General features: G+C 46.8%; 1 protein-coding gene across 3 annotated transcripts in view; it reads right to left on the bottom strand.

Moving 5' to 3' along the window:
• RXRA (retinoid X receptor alpha) overlaps window positions 1-27,249 on the bottom strand; it is a 231,978-nt gene that overhangs the window by 32,007 nt on the left and 172,722 nt on the right. For 2 of the 3 annotated variants that reach the window (XM_073314208.2, XM_073314210.2), the window contains exon 5: window positions 1,722-1,891. In XM_073314208.2, coding sequence (XP_073170309.1) covers window positions 1,722-1,891 — 170 coding nt within the window. Of the gene's footprint in view, window positions 1-1,721; window positions 1,892-10,374; window positions 10,432-27,249 lie in introns of all 3 variants that reach the window. The other variant, XM_073314209.2, reaches the window with a different exon arrangement.

Raw genomic sequence — 27,249 nt, 5'->3', positions numbered from 1 at the left:
GTCAGAATCAAACTCTCAAATCCTTAACAAGATTAAGCAAAATGATTAACACCACATAGTGCATAAACATAACGCTCCGTGTTGCCAGCTCTCATGCCTGCACCACAAGCCTCACAATACTGGATGTGGTTTTTAATGCTCCAGATGCTGGAGTCATAGCAGTACACGAAAAGCTCAGCTTTCCTTTAAAACAGCACCCTAGTTTGTAGCCCTGATAATTACAGAGAAAAGTTGGAAACATGTGACCCAAGTTTACTTTAAAGGCTTAAAAAAATACACACACCCCCCCGTTTATTAGTTTACTTTAAAAAAATCATACGATTTTGGGGGCCTGATGCATGACTTTTGAATGTTCGGCAGTGGGAGGAACATAACTACAATGCATTATAGCAAAGATCTCTAAATGCTAATAATCAGAAATCTCCCTATGAGCTTTACTGCATAGAAATGTAAGAAACCTATACTTTCCACCCCACCACCAGCAAGACTGTGAAGAGTTAGGACCATTTGGACTTTATAAGGCCCTTATCCCCTCCCCCAAGGAAAAACTCATTCAGGCCAGGTACTTCCATTTTTGTTTTTACATATCAAGCCATTCCATAGGGCTGCCCTTTTCACAAGTGAAGCTGCAAACTCAATATGCATGTCTGATATCGGCTCAAACAACATGGGCAAAAAAGTAAAATGACAACAACTGTTTCTCCCCTCCCTCCAACCAGTTGTTTCTACTTAAGAGACTTCCCAGTCCTTCAGCACCCCAGTGTTCCCCTGGTTAAAACCAAGGGGAGGGTTTTGGGGTGGAGTCACTAGCCACACCCACTGAGCCTGATGCATTATAAATTTGCTCAAACTGCATGGTGACCTCCCCTAATATGGCAGCTATTCTCGGAGGAGCAGGAGTTCATAGACTATAAGGCCCGACTTGTTATAGCTGAGAACCACCACCTAAATGAGAAAAACAAATGCTCTTTATAAATCAGGGCTCTTTAATGGGAGTGGTGGGACCATGTGTGGGTTATTTATGGGGCATCTGCTGTTCAAAAAGGGTCCCACTAGAGTCCACACCTTTCGAAGGGGCTGAACCACAACTCTGGATCCAAACACCTCAGAACACTGAGTGGGTTTAAAGTCCAAGCCCTCATCCATATATATACAGTATATATAAATTTTACAGTGGATCCAAACAATCCTCAAATTTGTGGTGTTTAAAAACATACAGCAATATTTTTGCACTTTAGTGATAAAGGGTGTGTTTATAGGGTTCCTTTCATTGCAAGTTTTTCAAGGCAAGGCTTTTACTCCATTGTTTATATAGCGTGCAGTAGAACAAGCTGTGTTCCTACAATACAGATCATTTCTATGCACCCTCCTAACCGCACTTCATCACTAGCACCTGAGCACCTCACAGACATGCAATGGTTTTTTCATCACTACACCTCTAGGAGGAAGGGAAGTGTTATTCCCATTTTATAGATGGGGAAACTGAGGCACAGGGCAATCAAACATTTTATCCAAGGTCACACAGATAGGTGTGGCAGAGCTGGGACTAGAACACAGCTCTCCTGCGGTCCCAGTGCCCAAGGCCCCCCTTTCCCTTTAACCATGCTTGTCTGTATAGTCATGCAGTGACAGCATTCAAGGCCTTACCACCGATTCACTCCATTGCATTCCCACAAATGGGATGGCATTAGCGCACAGGGGAAAGGGGCAGGCGTCCTTACCGAGCTAGGAGTCAAGCCCATATTTGCCTCAATGTACGTCTCTGTCTTTGGCTCCACTGCGAGTTCAGCTTCCAGGATCTTCTCCACGGGCATGTCCTCATTGGCGCTACTTGTTGACTCCACCTCGTTCTCATTTCGGTCCTTCCCTCGCTGCCTCTCCTCCTGCACAGCTGCAGACACAAACAGGGAAGAAGGGAGGCACCGTAAGTCTGTGGTTCGCAGCTCTGGGATGGGGAGTTAAAATATTGAGATTTGGGGAGCTGTGAGGATCGCTAGGCTTCAGAATCGAAAGGAACATTGACCTATGGTAGCACAAGCATCTGCTGGCATGTAGGAAGCCTGGGTTCGCTTTGACTTAACCCTTTCACTGGCATGGCCAGTGGGGACTCCGACCTCTGGAACCCAACTGAGGAACAAAGCAAGCATTAGTTCTGAGAGGAGTTGCAGTACAGTTCTCGTGGCCCAAGAACAGAGCTGGACTGGGCATGTGCATCTCTGCAGACGAGTTTGGGAGTAGAACCTAAAGAGATTTCTCCAGATCCCGCCCCCCAAATTTGTCCTTGACCAAAGTTTGGGCAGCTGCAAAGAACCCCTCTCTCGGAAAGAAATGCTAAAAGGTTAAGGAACTTGCAGTAAAGAGCTAAGGAGGGGGCTGGACACAGGTGATGCAGCTGAAGGGAATGGATCAGTGCTGGGATAGGGAGAGGAAATGGGGCGGCTGGGTGGCAGGATGGGGCAATCCTGAAGAAAAGAAAGAAGATAATAATTGTAAAGTGTGAGTCCAGATAGCCCAACCATTTCTGGAGGCTGTTCAGGCTGAATTTCCAAAGAGGTCACGCAGGGTTTTTCAGCTACTTGATTTCCACTGCCTTTGATGGCCGCCACCAGGCCATTATTATTATTACAAAACCACCTAGAGGCATCAGCTGAGATTAGGGCCCAGTCATGCTAGATGCTGTACGTGCACCAAGTAAGAGACAACTCCTGCCCCATACTGCTGAGCATCTAAATAGACAAGACAGACACACAAAGGAAGCGTTATTATTCCCATTTTACTGCCGGGGCACTGAGTCAGGGAGAGAGAAAGTGACTTGCCTAAGGCTACACAGGAAGTCAGTGGCAGAACTAGGAACTGAGCCCTAGCCTCCTGAATCCCAACACTTGTGCCTTCACCTCAAGACAGTCCTTCTCCTCACTTGTGTCTTTGAAGACTGGCCACCTCGACACTGAGAGGGAGTTTCTTTCTGCACCCGAGTCCCTTCCGTGTTGTCCAGGGCTTTGATGTCATGTGTTAAGACAAGCAAAACACGCAGCCTAAGAAACCCTCCCACCCATCCAGCTTGGTCCAGTCTCACCTGAATTCCATCCCCATCTTGCCACGTGTCTGCTCTGCTTTGAACATCCTTGTCCCTCTAGAACCTGGCATTAGAAGCGACAATGAGTCACCAATATTTTAAAAAGCATAGAAGGGCAAAAAAAACCCCATTCACTCCCTTGTGACATTTGGAGGGGGAAAGAAACCAAGCGAGAACTGGAGATTAAAAGATGGCTGATCGGAACCTTACAGTGCACTATCCAGCCCTGAGTCACACACAAACACTGAGGAAAGGGAATGCCTCCCGAGTTGTCCACACCACATCCAGGGAACGCAACAGATCTGGAAAGCAAACCCTTTAATTATATGGGAAAAGCCACTGCAAAAGCCCTTGTTTTCCAGGCCTCCCTACCTGGCTGTCATCCCAAGACGCCAGCAGGAAAGTGCCCGAGCAGCCACCAGACCTCCCACAGATCAAGAAAGAAAGGCCTTTTGCAAGGGGATTCCTAGGGAATGCAGAGCGTGCCAACCCTTCCTCCCTTCTGAGGCAGTAACACTGCCAGCCACGTGGCACTGTCTACCAGTATGTGGAGACGGGGGGCATAACTGCAATACGCATTCCCAGTTTGCTGCCCGGAGGTATCGGCACAGTCCTATAGTCTCTGTCTCCAGAGAGCTGCCTTCCCCACGCCTCTCTTGGACCATAACATGTTCATTTGCCAAGACAACATAAGATGCCACATACTTTACTGAAAGATGCTTCTTCCCTTGAGAGAGGTATGGCCTAGTCATCTAAATTCAGGTCTGGGAGACAGGATCCTCCTATGTTCTGGTTCTTACTCTGACACTGATTCCCTCTGGGACCAAGGGCTTATCACTTAACCTTTTTGCCTCAGTTCCCCAAATCTATGCCATGAGGATAATCTTACCTATCTCACAAGGATGACAGGCCTGTGACTTAGCTAAAGTCTGAAAAAGTGCTCTGAAGAAGAAAAATACTGTATAAGTGGGTTATTATTGATTATTATCATTCACGCTAGTCCCCATTTAAATGTAGCACACACCGTTTTAATGGCAATAACCTAGGAAAGCAGCACATTATGGAGCTATTTGCATTAGCTGATCTTTCCAAATACAAAATCAAGCTTTAGAAATGGAAAAGAGCCAATAGACATCTCATTCATCCACTCCCTAGAACAGAATTGTTTCCTGCAGTACATTCTAGCCCAGTGCTTCTCAAGCTATTTGATGTGGGGGACCGGCATTTTTTTTTCCAGTGTACGCACAGACCGGCAGCTGATGGCTCGCGGACAACCACTTTGAGTAGCACCGATCTAGCCCATTCTAGTCCAGAATGACTCCAGCCATGGAGTGTCCATTGCTTGCCATGAGGAACAACCGCATCATTTCACCCAGCTCTTTGCTCAATATTGAAAGAAGCTCAGTAATGCAGAGAAAACACTATTAGCAGCTATCCTAATCCATTATCTCTTTGCTGGATGAAGCTGATTATGTGACACTAATGGGAAGTAACAGGACACAGAGATTGTTCCATTGAAATCGGCACAGTACGTAACACAATAAAGCTTTTAAATCAGATTATCAGGTAAACTGGCTCCATGCCACGTGGCAACATAAAACAACAAAAAATATGGGAAATTCAAACACATGCTAAAAGATTACACAACAGAATATGGCAATCGTGTTAGTCTTAAACTCATCCTCTATATCTAGATCATGCAAATGCTTTTCAATTTTATCGTTAGCCTCCAGTCTTAAACTGTAGTGTAGTGTTGTCACTCTGCTGTTAAACAGCAATCACATTCCACCCCAGAGGTGGATGCACCTCTGTGGAGGGCAAAGTGATTCTTGTACATAGATATATATGTAACTACATATCTCTATAGTGTCTAAAGTGATTTGGGATCCTTTGAGATAAAAGGTGCTATGTAAAAATAAGTACTTAGTTTTGCAAACTGATCTAAAGTTTTGTACTGTGTTTGCTACATCTCTAAAGGCACAATGCAACATCTGCTAAGTGGGGAGTCATAACCTGATATTTGGCTGTTCTAAAGCAGCATAGATCCAATTGATCTTACATTAGCCTAGGATCTGGCCCTGGTCTGACTTGAATTTTTCTATTTACTTTTATAGGCTGACATTAGACCCTGAATCTCCCTGTTACTGGGGGACGGAGGTGCCTCTCTCGCTCTCAACTGTCATAAGCCTAGAACTTTATTGCTCATAATGTCAACCTTTCATTCAATCTCACAGATGCGGCCCCCTTCACTGGAACTCCTTTGGGCATGTTACAGGAGATAAATTGGCTACAAATGACGCTGAGCAAGCCAAAAACCCAATTTAAAAACTTACAACAGAGGCAGCCCTGAGCAAATGGGATTTTAACAATGACTTAAGCTACAAAGATCTAATATACAATAGCAGCGAGTTCCGAAGAAAGAGTGCAGACAACAAGTCCTTGCTCTGAAAGTAACAATTACCAAGGGAACAGGGTAAATTCTCCCTCATCAGGAGTTTTTACATTGAGTGGAAGTCATTCTAAAATAAACACACTAGTTCAACCACAGGTTATTGGGCCCAATGAAAGAGTCACTGGGTGACTTTCTATGACCTCAAGAGGTCTGACTGGATGATCACAGTGGTCCCTTCTGACCTTAGATTTATGAATCCTGACCCAAAGGAAACCCACTGAAATGCCCTCAGGTATGAGAAGCTGTATGCGGGTATGGAGAGAGCAGATCTTACAGAACATGATGGGACAGAGAGACACCTGAATAGACTTTGCTAGTGAAGAAAGTGAATCTGGCTGATGATATAAATGATAGACAACAGATGGAACAGACACAGAGAAGCCAGAGAGAGGGAGAGATTATATAAGTATTGTTGTTATTACGGATCACTGCTGAAAAGCACTACACCAAAAAGTTTGTTCCACAGGCAGTCTGTGCTTATGGCTGGTGGAAAGCCGACTCTCAATTCTGCTCAACCCAAGTCTAAACCCTTGAGGCAGGCTTGCTCTGGCCCAGCAGAACCTGGTTAGCAGAAGCAGGTAGCACGTTGTCATCAAATGCCCCCGGTCCAAAATGAAAACAGAAACCATGCATTAAATTCCCAGTGAGGAAACTTGCTTATTTGCCGGTTCAGAGCTTCCAGGGTCACAAGGCGTGACGGGGTAGCATAATCTGTTTTGTGGTCTGTTTTAAAGAGAGGGAGTTCCCCGATATCAGAATATGGTTTTCCCCCACCTCTTCTGACATGGGTACCTCCTCCTCTCTCCTTTCCAACCACAGCTTCTCACACACACACACACCATCGCTTGTAAGCTCTTTCTTCCATCCGCTCCTCTTACCAACCACATGAAAACTAAAGGTCTGACAACAATGAAAAGCGATAGCTACGATTTTCCATCATCACCGAATTCTACCTCCCTCCGCAGCGAGGATGAAACGCATCACGCATGTGGGTGCAAATCTGGACGAAGTCACAAAGGAAAACTAGCACAACAGTCTCATTCCAGTCTTTAGTGGATTCTTGCCCATATCAGAAAGTTCTGCCCAATGAACAGTCTCTACTCAAGAGAAGCCCAGGGCTAGAATAACACGCATCTGGATTCACTTCCAACACTTTGTTTTTTAACCATTACATTGTCTATGCTACTAGGCAATTGAGTAACAAGTCTTGTGGGTAAATGTTTGGATTTATAGGAGATTTCTCTTTCCCCTGTCACCATGAATTCTGATGGGCCACAGAATGCAGAACCGTGATGCCACAGGTTTGAGACATGCTGAACCTGCGGGGGGAAGAGGCGGTAACATACAAGAATGGGATTAGATCATTTAACAAGGAGGTCACGGGCCTGAAACCAGGAAAGTGAAAACTTATCTTAGACATTCAGGAAAACATTCTGATTGTGGGGGCACTTCAGGAAGGGGGTACCTCACTAAGGGAGATCACTCAGGAGACTAGACAGAGCAGTAGTGCGGAGGGAGGCCAGATCATACAGAACTAGGCCAGAGCAGCAGGTGAGCTCTTTAGAAAGGGAGATTTGAGGCCACCTTCATTGGTACACTCAAGTGATGCAAAACAGCTGTCAACTTGGTTTCATCAGCCACTAAAGCCGAGTTTGCGGATGGGTCCTGTCAGCGGGGCAGTGCAAAGCAGATGGAACGTATCAGTGAATTTACCCCCCCTGTTTTCATGCAAGCGTCCCCCAGGGACACACCGCATGCTGAAGCGATGGGATATGCAAACACAAAGTGGGGGTTGGAGCCTGAATGGTTTCCAAAGATGACTGCGAAAGCAGCGATTGCTCTGGAAAGGTTTGGGATTGTGTGTCCACGCTGGATTTCACATCTCATGCACATTTGCACCCCTGAGGGGCGGACAGAATGAAGCAGAAGCCATGCCATCCTAAACATGAGGCAAGGTTTTCCACGTAACCAGATTGATACATGGCCTGGGTTCTCCCCTCCAGGTGCACGTTCGCTCCCATCGCTGGGGCACTCCAAAAAACGAAACAATCAAATCACAGCACATGTACCTCCCTCCCAGTTCAATGCACCACCTGCAGCTGTTAGTTTTACAACATCACACTTCCGAATGAGGGATCTCTGCAGCAGAAGCTGCTCCTGTGCCCCAGACTGGGAAGCCAACTTTCTTGTAAGGCCTCAAAGCATCAGCACTTCATGGAGACAGTGGCGGCAGCCACAGCAGTGGGCTGAAGCTCAAATTGGACAGCCCCTTAACAACCATTCCAGCCCCATCCCTGTGGCCACAAAAGCATTCTAGCAGAATCCGTGGAGCACTCCTGCAGAGAGGAGCTGTGCGTGTCACAGAACAATGCTCCCTGCAAGCCCCTGCCTTGTATGACAGCATGTAGTCATTGCAGGGGGCAGGGCATAGTTGGTGGTGGGATCTGCTGCCATGCAGCTCTACCCATGCTCTCCCCGACATAGCTGGCTTCAGAGCTGCAGCAGATGCTGCAGTCACTCCTTGCCCTGCAAGTGAGTGAGGCAATTCCTCTCACTTTCCTCCATCCTGCAACACTGCCTGGCCTCTCAGGCTCTGTGCTGGGCTCAGGGCATGCTCCTAAGGAGCAGTCCCGCAGCTCTGGAACCTTGCAGTGCCCCACCATGGGCGAAAGGCAGATGTGCGCTGAGCTATGAAGCAGTGACCGGACCGCTCTGCTGCACACGGAATAATTAGCTCATCCTCCCAAGCTGTGTTATCGACTGGAGAGCTATTCCCTATTGATTCAGCACTGGATGTTAAAGCCCCACGTGGCCTGTCTGAGCACGTGTTAGCAAGTGATATCCCCGAGCCCCGAGTATGGAAATCAGTTAAGCACGCTCATTAGAAATGCCACAGGGTCCATTTTTTTTTAGGTCAGCATTGCCAACAAAAACAAACAAACAAACAGAACCAATCAAAGGAGACTTGTACGCAGTGTGAAGGAAACGGAACTGATTAAACATGGGCACTAGTGCCCCAGTGACCCAAAGGACGCTCTTCATACCATCACTGTTCTGAATGTCCAGAGGAGAGACCAGGCAATGGGCTGCTATTTGCAGACAGACAAGGGGTATTGCTGTTTTCCTCTCACGGATGCATTTTTAACTAGTGTTGAGAACATGCTTGGGGTGTCTGCTGCATATAGGTCACAGCAGGGAGATGACAGAGCAGCAAGTACCCGGCAGCTCCTTGAGTGATGTTCTGTGTGGAGCAGAGCCTAAGCCCCTCCGACCTTTTGTGTATGAACGTAGTGCAGATGCAAGGTGCCGGCCTATCTGGTGACTGGGCTTGGTGGGCGGAGTCTACCAAAACGAAAGGCCGCCCCCTCAATTGCGGGTGGGGCCACAGAAACCAGATATCAGCATAAAGAATGACCAAACGGCAACGGAAGGCAGGGTCAAAGGAAGGAACCAGAAGGCAACACCGAGCAAAAAAACCCCAGACAACGGCTGCTGTTGCAAGGAGGCCAAGGACTCAGTGGATGCTTCCCAGAGGATCCCTGCTTGGACGCAGGCATGGACAAGAGACTGGAATGCCAGGGGCTGGATCAACACTCCTGTCAGCCAAAGTCCTCAGTTTATCCACCCTAATGGGCAGTGCAGACTTCCCAATATCGTCTCAGTCCGGACCTCTGCGGATGGGAGATGAGCTCTGCCTCCATGGCCCATTCATACTGTAGCTTCTCAGCTGAGACTGCCAACGGCTAAGCTACTAGCAGCCAGGATATTTGTGATGCGTAGGCTCTACGCTGAGGCCCACAAATGCGTCTCACGCAGGCTGCCAACAGCCGCCGGACGGAGGACGACTTTTAGACCCTGCCACAGAGATCTGCGCTTTTTGTAGGTTTTAGTGCTTGTTTTTTAAGACAAAAATGATCATCACTGACAATAAAGAGGATTCGGCATCTCTAGATGTGCCCTGGCGAAGACAAATTACAGCTATAAAATGATGACTAGTTACACAAGCGTGCAGTGTTGCTGCAGCCAGGTGGGTCCCAGGATATTAGAGAGACCAAGTGCGTGAGGTAATATGCCTATGCTTCAGAAGTTCAAGGAGAAGGTGAGAGGTAGAGAGAGGGAGAAACAGAATTTGCACTTTGCAAGGAGCAAGCAAACCTGATGAAGGGACTGGGTTTAACCCTTCAGGCCCAGGCTTCCTTAATGCAGACACCTCTACTCCACCAGCTCTTCCTTGCCTCCTTTTCCCTCTCCATCCTGGAACCCCAAGCTCTTTCCAGCGGAGATCTCTACAGTATGTTCATCAGCCGCTATTCAGCCATGGGCGAGAATCCTTCCCCCTCCCCCACGTGCCTGGAGAAACCTAACCAGAGCTGACCCTTGTCCACAGGAGAGAGATGTTCTAAACGAAACGTGTGTGTTTGGAAAGAGGGGGGGATCCATTTGTTTTTTTACGTGCAGAGAACACAATGGGGTGGGTTGAACTGGGGGGGACTAGGAGGTAGCTGGGAGGGAAAGCTGAGGATACAGATGGATCTGCTAGTTTTGGGAGTCAAGCAGATGGACTGCTTATTATCATGCAATCTGGGAGAAGGGTGCCAGGGACAAGTTCTTTAGTGGCTGTCAGGGAAGCCCTAGTCATGTAGACTTGGGACACTGTTGCTGAATCTGTTCCCTACTCCCGCCTGGCCTAGGGGCTAGTCACAGGGGAAAAGGCACTGCTGCTGACAGAGTACATGGAGCAGTTTGCAATTAGATTTTGGCGGTGGCTGTTTTAACTCTAGATATATAGATATATAAACTTGGTAGCTGCATGGCAGCTTGTCTGGTAATATTGAAATGGGAATACCTTGTTCTTCTTGGCTTCCCAGAAGTCTTGTGGGCCGGGATGGATGGTGCTCCATCCCTGTAACAGAATAAAATTTAGAAACAAAAATCATTATATCGTTTGGTGGTCGCTGCTTTTTTCTTGTTTTATGCTGGTTTCGTCTTTCCTTTATTTACACATAGTTGCAAAGATTTTGGCTTGGTTTTGTCATTTCAAAAAGGGGTCCCTCTCTACAAGGGGTGGGAGAGTGTTCCCTCCACAGGACACTATACAATGACGTTAAGGGACGGCTCTCTCAAAGTGTGTTAGTTGTGTAGGGAAGGCCTCATGAGATTATAACCCTACTGTCCTCTCTCCTAGGAATGTGACTCTCTCAAGGAGGCAAAGGGCATGGGTGGCCTGGATCCTAGCACTTCTTAGTATTTTCTCAATGCAGCTGCAGGATGCCTGTCTCAGCAGACTGTGCAACTTCTGTACATCTTGATAAAGGAATAATGTGGGAACCAAAACTCCGGGTCAGAACACTACTGATACCAGCTCCAGACTTCGTGGCTAGTCCTGTCTCTATGATGGGGCTGAAACCAACCTTAGAGGTGAACCCCCTGAACCTGGGGAGGGTGTGGATTCTGATACAGACATTGCATTTCGGGCCCTTCTACTGTACACAGCACATCCAGCTCACACCCTGGATGACCCAGAGCAATCCTTCGTGGTTTTTCAGGGTACAGTGGCGACAACCCAACATCCCAAAGGAACACCACGGCGCAGCAGCATGTGACTATGTCAGCACAACTGGAACGGGAATCGTGTGGGGAATTGCAACAATACTGCATGGCAAACTGGAAAAAGAATTCTCAGTGCCAGAGGGGCTAGTTTTGAGCCTCTCTCCCCTACATCACATGTGAGAGGTGAAAGACAAGACAGTGTGGATTGGGCGCTGGCCTGGAATTCATGAAACCTGGGTTCTGTTCTGGACTCTGACCTGCTGTGTGAAATTGGCCACAATTTCTGGTCCTCGACTTCCCCCTCTGTCTAGTCTGTCTTTCATGTTTAGATCGTAACTTCTCAGTGTCAAAGACTATCCAGTGCTGTGTGTCTATCCCGTCGGAATCTGATCTCAGTTGGCCCGTCTAGCCTTTACTGTAATAAAAACAGTAATTATGAGCAAGGGGCTGCAGAACATTGCCCTTTCCCCTCTGCACAAAGCTACTGCTGATCAGAGCGGGGAAGGATTCAACCAGCCAAGCTGGGTCTGGAATCAGCAGATACCCTGTTTCACGTCCCTTAAGATCAGGAACCTCATCTCATGAAAGGAGCCTCTTATTACACAGCATCAGCAGCAGACTTTTGAGTACATTGATGTCCTGTGAATCAGATGCGTGACTGAGAACTGGGAATTCTTTCAGTTTTAATATCCCTCTGTCAGAGGACACTGTATCATAAAAACATAAGAATGGCCATATTGGGTCAGACCAAAGGTCCATCTAGCCCAGTATCCTGTCTTCCAACAGTGGCCAATGCTAGGTGCCCCAGAGAGAATTAAAAGAACAGGTAATCATCAAGTGATCCATCCCCTGTCGCCCATTCCCACCTTCTGGCAAACAGAGGCTAGGAACACCATACCTGCCCAACCTGGCTAACAGCCATGGATGGAACTATCCTCCACAAATTTATCTAGTTCTTTTTTGAACCCTGTTATGGTCTTGGCCTTCACAACATCCTCTGGCAAGGAGTTCCACAGGTTTTGACTGTGTATTGTGTGAAAAAATACTTCCTTTTGTTTGTTTTAAACCTGCTGCCTATTAATTTCATTTGGTGACCCCTAGTTCTTGTGTTATGTTATCCTGGCTTTGTTGATATAGTGGGCCTTTTCCATCTCTGATTAGGACAAACCTGTGATTTGATTCCAATATATTTATTAAATGATTTTTTATTCAAAGTCAAAGTTCTACCCCAGAGTGGTACATAACAAAGTAACTGTCATTAATAAAGCGGGCTGGAGAAACTTCAGTGGAACCATATTCCACTGGAATATGCAGTTCTGTTCACAAAATCAGGTTAATTTTGTCAGAATTTTCATTTAAGAAGAAAAATGGGGGAGGAAGGGGAAGTTCCAACACAGTCAAAATAGCCCATTGCAACATTTTGGGGACAAAATCTTTTGATTTTTCATTTTGAAAAGACTTTAAAAAAATAATTAAAAGTCAAAATCAACATGAAATGTTTCAATCAACCGGAAACAATATTTATTCTCAGAATTTTTTTTGCGGAGAATATGGAAATATTCAGTTTTTGCTCCAATTTGGAATGATATCAGATTTGGAAATCTCAAAATCCTTTGTGAAATAGAACTTCCATCCTCCACAAAGCGCTAGTCATGAGACACGAGAGAACTTTTTATGAGATTCCCTCTGACCTATAAGTACAAAGTCTGCCAAGTTCTTTACAGAGTATTTTTCGCAGCATCCCTTTAGCCCCTGTGATTTGGTCTGGTTTTGTTCTTAAGCAGCCAGTGAGAAGCAAGGAAACAGAATAAAAGGTGGCCTCTAAGAAGATTCAGGAAAAAAATACACCCCCCACCAATACTTTGCCTGATCACTTTAATAGGTAGATATTTTATCCTTGCAGAGTGAAATTAATAACAAGACACTATCTTTTAGAGCATGTGAAGATGAGCTACCACCATGAGGGTGTGGATGAGTAATAAATCCACCAGCTGCTGGAAAAGAACAAGAGGTTGGCAATTAGAGCTTTAACTAGGAAAGGGAAAATATTGGTTACTACTGCCGCGTCACCAAAGCTTGTGATTTTATAATGAGTCTCATGATACTTAAAGCCCCAGCTCCTGGAGTCGTGTGAATACACCAGAATCTCAGCTCCCAGTAAAAAAGAAAAGGAAGATTTTAGCCCACATGGTTGCAGAGAAAAGCTTGAAAATGTGATCCTTACAGGCGCAAAAACTAAAAAGTGAATGACCAGAGCTCCAAAGGTAGTATTACTAACAATCATGATTTTTAACCCCAATCTCCGCATTTGTGGAGCCTGACTCGTGATTTTTTTAGCACTTTTCTTTAGCAATATTACAAAGAGCTGAGGTGTCTTCTAAAGAGCTGAGGTATCTTCTGGGGTTGGGACTGAAGATGCCTAAACCACTAGGATATAAGGTGCTCTGCCAGTGGAGTGAGGTCATGCCACTCTTATATCTGTCTCTCTGCCTGTGCCTTGCCCTCTGAGCTGGGAAGGGGCTGGATAACCAATTCCCAGAGAAGTCCCCTCCTTAGTCAGTACTCTGAGATGGAACCTTAACGGTTGTCATCATCAGACCCATCAGTGCCTGGTGCTCTTTAATGGGGGCGTGCGCTAAGCAACCAGCTCAGTAACTCACCTAGTCTCTCAACTGTATTAACCCGTCCTCTGAAAGGACTGTCCTTTTTCTGCTCAGTGAGATCTGACAGGTGCCTCTAGGCCAAAATAATGAGGAGTCTGCTGGCACCTTAAAGATTAACAGATTTATTTGGGCATAAGCTTCCATGGGTAGAAAACCCACTTCTTCAGATGCATGGAGATGCCAAAATGCAGCCCAGGACCCAACACCTGCCCCCTCAACTACATCAGCTGCAGTTGTGCCCCGAGAGCTGAGAGCAAAAGGTCCTGGGGTCTGTCAGAGACCCAATGACACATGATTGAGCAACAGGTGACATGCTGCTGGAATGGAGAAGGACAACAGGGAGGGTCTGTGATGCTGGAGAGCGGTGATTTACGACTGACTTGTCTGCAAGTTTCCATGGGGACTGCAGTGCCGATTCAATACCCCTTTGGATGGGGTACCCTAAGAACCATCTGCTTTGGTCATGCCTAAGACTGCTCCCCAGTTTGTGTAACCTACCCTTTGGTACCAACAATCTTGCTTGAGAATTCAGGCTACATTGGGCTCGATCTTGGCTGCTTTTCCTGACTCCATGAGAAGCTTTGCCGTGTAACTACGTTCATCTTTCCTGCACAGCCTTTCTGTCCATTTCAGTTTCTGGGGAGGAGGTTGGCAGGGAGGAAGATGTAACAGGCAAAGCCACTTCCAAGCAGGAGCTAGAAGATCTAATCCCCTCCTGCTTACGCTCCCCAGTGACCTGTACCTTTAAGGTCTCTCACAAATGTGGCACCGTCAAACAGCAATGTGCATGACGTTCTGTTCCAACACGTGGACTTTGCATCCATGTCCCTGGGCGCCGCGTCAAAGCCACCTGCCATTTGCACAGCCAGATTCAACATCCCAAAGTGCTTTTGTGTCCAAGAAGAATTTTAATGAGGGCAGCAATGGGGACAAAAGGAGACTGGATTTCCCACCAGCAGAGTTGCCAGAATGAAGCATTTTGAGAGCCTCCATTCGTGCTAATATTACAGCATTTGTTTGTTTATTCAGGAAAAGCAACAGGCTGTGGCAGCTTCTAATGACCACTTACCCTGCACTAATACAGATAAGCACGTTTTTCCAAGACGAAAATGTGTACTTACAGGAATAATAACTTGGATGGGGTGATGCCATTTTCTCACGGTGCATGTTGCTCTCACCGGAAACTAATGTAATGGAATTGAAGCTTTTCATTGGACCCAGCACTCAATCCCAGTATGTGATGGGCAGGGTGTGAAAAGATAGATAGATGGACAGACGGATGGAGAGAATTTTCCTGTGGTAATGAAGCGCAATCTATTCCGAAACAGACCTACTGTACACCAGGTCAGAGGGAAATCTTTTTATTTATGTAGCACTTTTTATTTATTTAGCTGTGCATGGAGCTTCAGAGATATCTACAATCACAAGAAGAAAAGGAGGACTTGTGGCACCTTAGAGACTAACCAATTTATTTGAGCATAAGCTTTCGTGAGCTACAGCAAAAGCTCATGCTCAAATAAATTGGTTAGTCTCTAAGGGGCCACAAGTCCTCCTTTTCTTTTTGCAAATACAGACAAATACAATCACAAGGACACTCTAATTTCAGTGGCAGTTAGGAACCTAATTATGCTCAAGGATCTGGGCCAAGGTCCCCGCCCAGAGGGGAAGAGAGTACTTCTGAGAAATGCTATTCCGAGATTCAGAATAGATTATGGTGGTGCGGGACAGCAGTCCAGTTGCTGCATAAATTATTATCATACCCACTGTTTAATTAACAATGGGGATTTTAACCTGGTTCTTCCCCTTCACGTTCCTTGGCCTTTCCTTTCTCTTCTTTTCAAGCCCTTCTGTTTCATGCTATCTCTTCTGACCACTTGTGTCACTGTCTTGAGCTAGTTTCCGATCCCACTCGAACACATTATTGCTGTTGCTTTCCTAGCTGGGAACAAAGCCACGTGCTGCACTCTGGTGCGTGCATGGTATATGAACCGGAGTTACTCACTTTCCAATGAGCCGCCCTGTGCAGGGGTACAGGGGAAGGGATGCCCTTCTTGTTACTTAAACCATATCTCCGCTCCGTGGTGCATTTCTTCTACATCCACATTGCTCCTCCTCCTCTCTCAATCTCTCATATTTTTTAGCCCAATTCCCACTTTCAGGCTGTATTAGCATCAGAGCCATTACCAACTGCTTGGAAATACCCCAGAGAGGTGCAATAGCTGCAGATGCCAAAGTTGAGCTGACACGTGCCCTGGATCTTTGTTTGTAAAAAGTCTTTTCCCACTACCCCATCAATCTGCCCTATTTTGCAAGATGCTTTTTTTTTTAATAGCACATGGCCGTCATGGAGGTGCGACTATTGAGTGGAGAGGACACACCTGATTAGTGATCAAAGAATCCTAGCGCTCATTGATGGAAAAGGCCTGCTGGGATTTTTCCCCCCAGGAGTATATTCACCAATACATGATCTGGTCCAGTTTTAAATGATGCAAGAGATGGGCCTAGCAAAGCTGTTCCTCAGTCCCTGTTTTTAACACAGATGCCCACATGCTTTAAGAAATGCCTTTGAGAGCTCTTGACAAACAGCTTCCTGTTCCAGGGGGGACTTCAATTTATCACTGATCAGCACTCATGACAATCAGGCCACTGTCCTCTGGTATTCGCAGATCAAAGTAACACAACTGCCCACGCACCTCCAAGAAGTCCACCAGCCATTGTGTGGAGGGACTGTTTTCCAGCAGCTGCAGTATGTTTGCTTGCCGACACCCCTGTGAGAATGTACGAGCCGGAGCCGTTGTTAAGGGACCTGGAGCAGAGTTTCAGGTGGTAAAGAGCCCAGAGGTTAATACTACACCCAAACACTCAAGTTCAGAAGAGAGCTTTCCCAGCTTTGGTAAGATCTCATAGTTCCCGAGTCTTTTGTTCCCAAACCCAAGACGATAGCCAAGCATCAATGGTCAGTTCCCTCTACGCTACAGATTGTTTCCTGGACACAACTGAGCTGCACACATCCTGAACAAGTTTCTGATTGCCTGTGTCCACCCAGTCAATACGGTGAGCTAAGTGGCATAAGCTCTGTCCACCAGGCAGGGCTTATGGAGCAGTACAGAATGCTGAGGGGGAAGACCTGTCACTCTTTGCCTTCAGTAATGTCTGCATAAAGCTAGCAACACCACACACAAAGGTAGGGAAGTGGAGTGGGGATCGTCCCTGCGCAGACCCGACCGTGTCTGGCCAAGGTGGTTTGGTCATCGTCTACCCAATCCTAACAGAGATGATTCCCCGGAGGAAGCAGATAAAATGCAAGGTCCCTGCCAATGTGCGCTGGGGGGAAATCCCTCCCTGACCTCACATATGGCAATTAGTTTAACCCTGTGAACGTGAGCAAGGATGGCCGTACTTCAGCATCTAGCCTCGGTTACACCCCAGGACTGGCGTCCAAGCGATTGTCCAATCCATTGTCTTTTTGAGCTCTCCCCAGAATCCTGAAGCTACAGCACACAATCAGGGAGGCCACCCTGCTGATCCTGTCTGGGAGAGCTTCTCTCACTCTTTCAGCAGGGCTGCCCCCGGGACCAAAATGTCACTGAAGACAAATAGTCTCCATAGAAATTCTGCACGCATGTACTCTGCTGCCAGAACTGAGAAGTACATGGACAGAAAGCATTGGGGAATCTGGGTCGTTGGATTAGCCAGAGCTGTTCATGCCAGGGATTACATCCATCTCCGTCACGCATGCAAAAGGCCGTCAATGGATGGTCAATGGGATGCACATTTTCTCTCTCGTGTCTCCCTCTTTCCCTAATTCTGCCTGATCCTATCCTGCTGCCATCCCAACCTCTCAACTATAGTTCTACGGTGGACATAAGGATCCACTGGGAGAGCAAATGACAAAAGAAGACAAACCAGCGGTGAAGAGCATCCTTTCTGGACATTGCTATTACCAGCCTATCTTTGGTACTTACATAGCCCCATCAGCAGGAGATCTCTGTGCCTCGCAATGTATGTATCCTCACAACATTCCTGTGAGGTATGAGTGCCCCCATATTACAGAAGGGAAAACTGAGGCATGGACTGACTGAGTAACTAGCCCAAGGTCACACAGGAAGTTTGTGGTAAAGCAGACTGAGTCCCAGACTAGCACCACAACCATTGGACTGTCCAGCTCTATTCAGTATTTGTTTTATGTCGGCCATCCCCTCACAGCAGCTATGAGCCAGCAGAATTGGAAGTACCGAGCATCCCAGGGTATTAGTAGGAGTAGACAGCGGCAGGGGCAGCATCCCCTCTCCATTTGCAATACTCCCCCTCTCCTTGTAAGCCAACGTCTTTTGCTGGCATCCTCAAAGCACAGCCTCAGGAATATTTAGTTTCCTCTCTAGCCTTCTGTGAGAGGGTGGCTGTTTTATTTATGGAGCGTTGGGAGGGACAGGTTACTGGGGATTTCCGTTCCACCGCCTTTTTTATGAAGTTAGGTGTTAGACATATATTGTTAGGAACCTTGGGGCTCTTTGGCCAGGTAGTGTCTGTATCCCTAAAAAATACTGGGGACCTAAGTTACCTAATTCAGCCTTAGATTCCTTTTTCTTTGGCTTTTGAACCAAATATGCCTCTTTCAAAGACAGAGCTTTATATTGCTGGAAATGAAAAAAAGCTGAGAAATAAAAAGTTAAATTGTAACTCTGTCCTGTAACTTGGACCCAAAATTTGTATGTGTGGGTTTTTTTTAAGTTATGCAAAATCTAAAGTTAATAGAAACATGGTCATGCTTTTTTTTAAATGAAAAGCCCTTTTAAAAAATGGATTTAAACATCCCCCCTGCAAATGCTGCAGCACTGGGAAGCAACAAGTGAAACTGACGGTAAACAAAAGTGAAAATTATGAATCTATTGTCGTCAAAGTTGAGTGAAGTGCAGAATATAAACAAACTGCATCAATAGTTAAAAGTAACACAGGCGCACAGGTTAAGGAGATGGAGGGATGGATGTGATTTTTCAACCTGACAATAGTGTCCCTTTAAAGTTGAATGATTATTAGTAGTAGAATTTTTAATGGCATGGTCTGAAGAACAAAGCATCAGGCGGACAGAAGTAACAAACACATTAAACTGAAGGGACAGAATTTTGCAGTCTAAACTTATAGCTATAAATAATTGTTCTCTCTTGAACTTTGCTCTTGCAGTAGGATGTGGCCATTTGCCTGCTTTTATATTCTTGTAGAACAACAAGCTGGAAAGCTGAATTCCCTATTTCTCTCTGGACTCCTTTTGGTCCTCACCCCCGAGTCATGCCAGCTGCCACTTTAATGAATCGACAGGAGACGGCCATGCTGTGGACGTCCCAGGATTTCCTGAGCGTGTGTAATTCACCGGGGAGTTGATGCACAGCCAGGGCATAAGGAGGAGGAGATTAGGCATGGGTCAATGGCAACTGTGTTACTGCAGGACCTGGGCTCTGACTAAGTCATTTTAGGATAGAACAAGGGGAAAGTTTGGTCTCTATAAACTCAGTGATTTATCTGAGAAATTCCTAGGAGAAAAAGAGTCACAGAGAGGTCTTGAAACTGCAGGCGGAAGTAACTTAATGCGTCACAACAGCCTAAATTCATCCTCAGTTTAACTCCTTCAGCTTCAGTGGGCTAACACCGAAGGGGGGAGTGTGGAGCAATGTGCAAACCATACTGCAAGCCCTAGGGAAAATGCAGCAAGAAGAAGGGAAAAGACAGTCCTATAGTGGGAAGCTTATTGAATGTTCAGAGTCAGGGATCATATAGTTTACAGGAGGGGGAATGCTCCTGGCCTTCAAGGCACTGCTCCTCTATTGTAGACTCTGTGGGGCATGGATCACGTCTCTCTCTCTGCTGGCACGATGGGGCCCCAATCCTGAATGGACACATCTCTTTCCAAACACAAAGAAGGTAACAAGGCACATCATTGGTGCATGCCTTTGGGAATGAGCGTGGGTTTCTTTTGCAGCAATGAAGATGGAACTTGCAGTGATTGTGGAGGTTGGGGAGGACTTTTATGGTCTCAAGCTGGGGGAACAGAACACCCTGCTCGAGTGGTCAGAGCAGGGTGCTGGAGCTTGGCAGTAGCAGAGTTGGGATGAAGCCGTGGCTTCTTCACTCACTGTGTAAAGTGGCGTGTGCACCAAGGATGTGCTATATAAATGTATAACAGTAAAATCATAGCATGATCTGTGATGGTGGGTCCCCAGAATTAACAGATTGCGGTTCTCAGGACATGGGAAATGGAGAGAATTCTTGCTAAGTTGGGAACCACCGGTGCCAATAAACAGGTAAGTCTGTAACAGGGAGGGAGGGATGGGGTGGGGGGATATGGCCCCGAGCTTCATCTTGCAGCTTTCCCAAAGTCTGCACTGTGTGATATGTCCCAGGACTGCCGGAGGGAGCATGAGAAAGGGCTCCCGACTGCTATTTCCTGCTTGGTTTGTGTGATCGCAGCAGTTTCTCCAGTTTTGGATGCAGTGGGATATCATCACACAGGACAGCAACGCACAGCAAGGAAAAGGAGTGGAGTTTGCCCTATCTCCGGTGCTGCTTGGACGGCAAACCTGCTGGAAGAAGCCTGGCCAGATTCCTTGTTCTGGTCTGGACTCTGTGCTGCTCAGGCGGTGCAAAGCAGATGCACACAGGCCATAGCTGGGTCAGCAAAGAAGTTTCCTGGTGGAACTCCTCAGTATGGCAAAGCTGGCCAGAGACAGCTTCTTCACCAGCCGTCCCACACGCTGACACGGGCATGGCCAGGGGTTGGGAGGCACGGCCAGGGATTGGTGGGAATGGCTGTGGGGGAGCTGCTTTTTGCTACGCTGATTCTTTACTGGTATTAGGTCCCTTAGGGATCTTCGGCTAGAGATAGAAGTTAGAGCAGCTCCTACATGGCGCTAGTTGATGCCAGGATTGGGCCAGCACAGAATAAAAGAGCAGTAACTGGTTCCTTGATGCCTTCCCCCTGCCCTCACCCAAACACACCCACTGTACCAAGCAAAGTTCAGACACAGAGGACATCTTGCTGTCCATCTCTGGAAAGGCACTGGGCCAGATCCTCAGCCACTCTGATTCACACCCGCTGAAAATCTGGCCCCCTGTGTTTATCTGCCACAGGAAAAGGAGCTCCCAAACCCCATTCTCAGCACGTAAGGACTGTCCATTTGGGGTTTCTGGTTTAGACCTAACGCCCCTGGGAAACACTGGGGTAATTTCAGAGGAAAGTTTTGTGCACGCAAAGATAACAGAAGTTGCACAAGCTCATCTGAACTGAAGAGCCACTGCTCTTCCCCAATGCCCATTCTCCAGGGTTCACTGCTTCCCCACCTTACTGCCTATTTCTATAGTCTTGTTTCCAGACTCTAATCAATCCAAAGTCACCAAGAGAGATATCTAAGCACTGAAGATGCTGAGTGCTTCCTACCAACAGTGTCCTGCCATTGTGAGGCACTGCCTCAAAGAGAAGGCTAAAGACAGAAAGAATGGATACATAAAAAAACAAACCAACCAAGCAATAATTATGGGAACGCACCCAGCTCCACCATACCACCTGCCTACAAAACATGGTGTAGCTAGATAGGAAAGCCAGGCAGCATCCAGACTTGTTTCAAGTTCAATCAGAAGGATGGTGTCCACTCACTGTGGGTTGAACTACAGCTAGTACCTTCTATTGTATGTTCCCAGATCTAGGAGGGATACATATCGCTCTGGTAAGCGGTAGCTTACTCGGTTTGCTGCAGAGGAATATAAAATGGTACAGAACGTACAGGTCAAAATTTTGTACTAGGAGAGAGAAGGACAGAAACCTACCAGCCAACATTCAAGCTAACTATGATGAAATAGAACGTGATGGTCAGTAACTGCATCCATGGGGAAGACTTCAGTGGCCTCTCCAGTAACACGTCGGTTAATCTTATTCAGAGAGCAACATTTATCAGGCAGACAAGATGGAGGGGGAGAGACAAACAAGAGAAATGAAGCTGCAGTTCTAGCCAGCAGTGAAATGAATTCCAGCGATCAGGTGCACTCGGAATCCCTCTCAGAAGAAAGGTCCCCTTCTTTTGAACAGCTGTGAAGCTGCCAACCAATGTGAATATGAGAAACTCACAAGGGGCCTAATCCATCCCTGGGGTAACTCCACTAAGTCGCCAGAGACAAATTTGTCTCAAGGGCCTTCACCCCAATTCCCACCTGCATGTTCCATGCACCCTACTGATATTTTTTGAAGCCCGCTTGGGAAGGCCACGTCTACCATTTCAGGAGAACATGTGGTTGTCGAAGAGCAAGCAAAATGCATGGTGGCTGTGACTTAGGTAAATGAATGTCTGTGGGGCCATGTGGAGAAGCAAACCATTCTTAGACCCAGTGCTGGCTTCTGGCTATTCTAACTGCCCCATCCCTTGCTGAGATCACTCGGCTTCCCCCTCTTCCCAACACATGGGAATTCAGCTCCTCTGGGGAGAGATGGATATTCCCCAGGCTCACCTCCCTCGGAGTGTGTCCCTGTGGACAGTGGTAGCATCACTTTCCAGGGGGCTGACTCTGTGAATTCCTGTCTCACACTGCACATTGATGGTGAATTCTCTCCAGCCCAACATTCAGAACTAAAAGCAACCCTTAGTTCAGCTACTAACATACCCACCCCCACCCCCGCCCAAGAGTCTGGCAGTGCACTGGAAAGTATTAACACAGGCTATGAGAGGCTCCTTTCCAGGACCACTTTGACACTGTGTCACACAGTTCCACCAAAATGAAGTTTAATGGTGATGACATGCGAACAGCGGAAACATGGTTCCTAGGCACTGTCCCGCCAGGAAGAAAACACAGAATAACTCCCTGGTTTTCTGGAAAGCTGGCATCAGGAACAAGAATCGATCTGGGCCAGTTCATGGCAGTTGGATGCGCCAGTGGTTTTTTTTCTGCAGGCTGCAATTTTGGGAGAAAAGAAATTCAGCCCCTCTGGGGGGATGCAAGAGCCTCTTTTGGCTTTCTTCTGAGCCGGGGGAAGAGCCACCTGCAGACTCCGCTCCTAAGCTTGTGCTCAGAGGGGCACTGCTCATCTGACAGGACCAACGTAAAGGAGAGGTCTACCCTGGCCTGGATCAGAGTGAAGCCCCAGAGCCTTCTCCATAAGGTATGTTCTGAATCTGAGCTTTGCAAGTTCGCGGCGGAAAAGAGCGACAGGAGCTGCACTTTGCAGCAATGTACGTCTCACCCAAACAACAGAGACAGCACTGGTGATCGTTGCTCACAGAGAAAGAGAAAAGGCAGGAGATACAGTTCTTGAGCGTGGGACTCTGGGCACAGTCCCAGACCGTGTGGAGGGAGCTCACAGGATGGGGGGAAAAAACTACCTACACCAACTATATTAAAAATTCCAACTATGCAAATATAAACTATCAATCAACTACTCACAAATGTATTTACAAAGTATAAGGATAAAAGCTGGAGAAATCTGTGGACGCAGGGACACCATGAGGTGGTAAAAAGGAACAGGAGAGGCACTGCCTCAGTCCGGAGCACAAGGTGAACCACTGTGCTCGTGACCCCGCTTGTCAGAATTTCTGGACTTGGGCCCATGTGCACCCAGGTGTGGAACACGCATAGGGACTGGCACTTGGAGAAGAATAGAGAGACAGGGTGGGAGGTAGGTAATATTATTACTCTGTGTTAGAGATGGGAAACTAAGGTAGAAAGAGATGCAGTGATTTGCCCAAGCTCACTCAATCTGTGGCAGAGTCATGCACTGAACGCGGATCTGCCAAGTCCCAGTCCATTGTTTTAGCCACAAGACCATCCTTCCTCTAAGTGGAGTTTTGTTTGGGTGTGGGAAGCTGGGTAGAGTTCCATTACTCTTCTCCTCACCATCGTCAAACCCTGGGCAGGAGCTCTTTGTGCGTGGGCTGTTTGTGGAGAAGAGACACACAACAAAATGATGCATCTTCAGGGTGTCCCTCACTGCAGCAGTCATTAGCTGAGTGCTCATTCCTCCACCAAGGCCACCACCTCTCCCAGGCTGGCAGCACTAGGGACCTGTGGGTGCGCGTGCGCATGTGTTTCATGGATTCACTGCAGACTTCAGGGCTGAATTTGTTTCTCCGAGCATCGAAAACTGATGTCAAGGAGCGAGATCTATACTACTTGATGCAAACCACTAACCCCACCACAATATCCCCTGCATTGGTGAAGCTCTCCAGACTGTAACCTTAGTTTTGGTGAACGTCTGATACTTAGCGGAAGACAAAGTATAGAAAACAAAGGCTTGTGCAGCTGGCAGTAATTTATATGGCAAACAACACTTTCAGTTAATCATTTATTGCAGCTTCCGTGTCTCGGAATCAATAAGGCAAGTGCACCATGGATATTAGCATCGATATCCTACTTAAATTTATCAATAGACAGCCTTGAGAAGAGACTTAAATGCCAGAAAAAATGTTCCATTTATATGCTTTTCCTCCCTTAAACTAAGAACATCACACAGGCAAAGCCTTAAATTTTAACACCAAGCCCAGAGTACAGACAATTTGATCCTTTTCATTCTAAATGTCAACCCTCTTGCCTTTTGATGTTGCCAATGATATAAAACACAGGCACTCCTAAGCTAGCTCCCCAATGCGGGGCTTCTGATCCTTCCCATGCTGTCAGACATTGCTTAGGGCATGAACCAGGCTCTGCCATCTCTGTCTACCGTGAGCTGCTCTTTGCACTTCCTCCGAGTTCAGTCCCATAAGTTTTCCCTCTCTGAGTACTCTTTGACAGAGGGATTCTTATGGCCCGCCCCCTTTTGTGTCTTCCACCAGCTGTCTAATGGCAAACCTGCACTTAGGCTCCTTAAATAAGCATGTTTCCTTCCTCAGCTATTTATATAAGAGGGTTTTTCCTCTTGCATAAATTTCCATTATTGAAGTGTGGCCTACGTCTCTCTCATTCCCCATATTGATTCCCTGGGTCACAACATTATTCTCCTTTCCCATGTGGGAAATGATTTACCGTTGTGTTATTCTTCTGTTAGAGCGAGAGAGCTTGGTAAGAGGATTTTACCGTACGTCCCTGGCATATAAATACTGTTGGGGCGACAGGAATCAAGTATTTATTTCCATTGCCATAAATGTGGTCTCCAGAGCAACATATTTTGAATGGAATTAAGGCCCATATCACTGGCTTTATTGTGAATAAGATGTAGCCGTTTAGATTAGGAGTATGGACAAATGGGGCTGGATCATACAAACCAGCCTAAAATTTCAGCCAAAACTAGAGTTGAGGCTCAGTAGGGGCGGGGGAGGAGGGGAATCAGAGAGATCTCAGGCCTGTACAGATCAGATATTGAGTATGATGACAAGTCAGAATAAGCACGCAACAGATGAGGGAGGAAGATGCAGTGGGAAGGAGCCGATGTTGGAATGTGGTGCTGGTAGGTGAGATGAGCAATGGGAAAAGTGAGTTGGGAAGAGGTCTCAGATGGGAAATGGGTCGAAGGGAATGAAGTCACCGCAAAGGGCTCATTCCCAAAGATGCAGGCTCAGAGTTGCATGTGGAAAATACATATGTGTTTGCTTTGCACACAATTCTCACACCTATATTTGCAAATTGTCTCTGGTGTGTATGTGGGCAAATGGCCAGATGTGTATCTCACTGACCATTTGCATGTGCAAATGGTCACTTCCCTCTGTCCATTGCAATAACTGCATGAGCAAATTCGGTCAATAACTGCATGTGCATTCTTTGCACGCATAACTGCACCCATGAACATCTGAAAACCAGAACCGTATCCAACTTATTTTCAGGAATAAAAAACGTGAAAAGGCTGCTCCAAAATGGGCAGAAGATGCTTCTTGGAACTGTATATCTGAGCCAGATGGATGGCTCATTTATAGACAGTTTTTACCCACAGACTTCAAAATACTTTACAACCGAGTATTGTTATTCCCATTTCACAGAGAGGGCAACTGAGTCGCAGTGCAGTGCCAAGAACAGAATCCAGGTCTTTATCAACATAGCACCAAATAGCTATTTGCTTTGGGCCAGATCCTCATTGGGTGCAACTTGGGATAGTTCAAGGGAAATCAATAGAGCTCTGCTGTGCTGATTCACTTCAGTTGAGGATCTAGCTCCGAACGTCTACTTATCACATATGCTAAACACAAAGACTTTCTCCTCTTTCTCCTCGCCCTCCATAATATATACACTGCACTATAAGATCAGTCTGCCAGTAGTGTGTGAGTTCAGTTCTAGGGTTATGAAGGTCCCATCTGTCACACTTTTAAATAATTGGCTGATTATTATGGATTCATTCGGTATATGTTGTGATAATGTGAATCAAGATGAATTAATAGAGTCCTCACACAGATGGCATACAGTCTGCACTCCCTTGGGAATTGCACTGCCGTTTAGAAATTAATTAATGGACCTATAATTTTACAGTGGCGCTGCCTGGGCAATTGCCGTAATTGTAGGAATTTAATAGTCACCTGATTTACAGGATGTCAGTTCAGCAGAGCCAACAGAAAGAAAATGAGAAGAGCCACATATCACCTGGGGCAAGCAGCCAGGTCCATTGTTTGAGCCCCAAACCATTGCACTTAAATCGATCTGCAACAGCGGCATGCCCCACCCCCGCGGGGTGCTGCCTCAGTTTCCCCTCTGACTTGCCAATGGGTGCCCACACAACCACATTTCAAGTAACATTCCCCTTCTTGGGGCCAGGTTTATTAAGACACAGCAAGACAAAGAGTTTCCTCTGCCTTTCCAGGCGCAAGCCATTCCTTTTCTGTTCCTGCCACCATTCGACTTGCCTTGAGCCCAGCCCAGTTCCCCCTAGCTCCTCCTAGCGAGGCTTCCCGCTGATCTGAAACCACTGAGCCCCTCCTGGGCCCCAGTTCACTCATCTCCAGGAACTCCTCCAGTCCCAATCCAGACCTCCGGCCACTGCCCTTCCCCACCCAGACAGCTGCCCACTGCAAGAGCGCCCCGCACCAGGTCTTTCACAGTATACTCTCCTTCCTGCTCTGAGGACAGCACCTCTTATCCTCGGTGCCAACTCTGGGCTTCTAACACATCATCCAGAGCTCTGAGGCCTTAACCCTTTTCCACACCCAGCTCGCCCTGTGACACCATCTCAGGGAGTGCGGACGATTCTGGAAGTAACCCTCTCACATTAATTGACACTTCCAGGGAAAAAAGAGATCCTGAAGTGCATGAGAACCAGAACCTTTGGGCTCCATTTTGATTCAGGACAAATAAAGATAAAATTCACTTGGATTTTCTAAAGCGCCTAGGGGAATTAGGTGCCCAGTTCCAATGAAATTTAACAGGCTCCAGAGACAATCCCAGCCTTCAACAATACATTTACTGAAAATAAAAACAAAAATGAATACATTCCCTCACTTCTCTCTGAAAAGCAAGTGCCATTGCTGAATATACAGTAGATGAGCTGGCTTTTGTTAGTCACTTTTATTCTCTCAGTGGAACAATTCGGTGAGTACAAGTTATAGAGCTGACCTCCT

This window comes from Lepidochelys kempii, chromosome 16, assembly GCF_965140285.1.
Source record: "Lepidochelys kempii isolate rLepKem1 chromosome 16, rLepKem1.hap1, whole genome shotgun sequence".
In the NCBI taxonomy this organism is placed as follows: Eukaryota; Metazoa; Chordata; order Testudines; family Cheloniidae; genus Lepidochelys; species Lepidochelys kempii.
The sequence above is the reverse complement of the archived record's forward strand: the minus strand, read 5'-3'. Positions and strand labels throughout refer to the sequence as shown.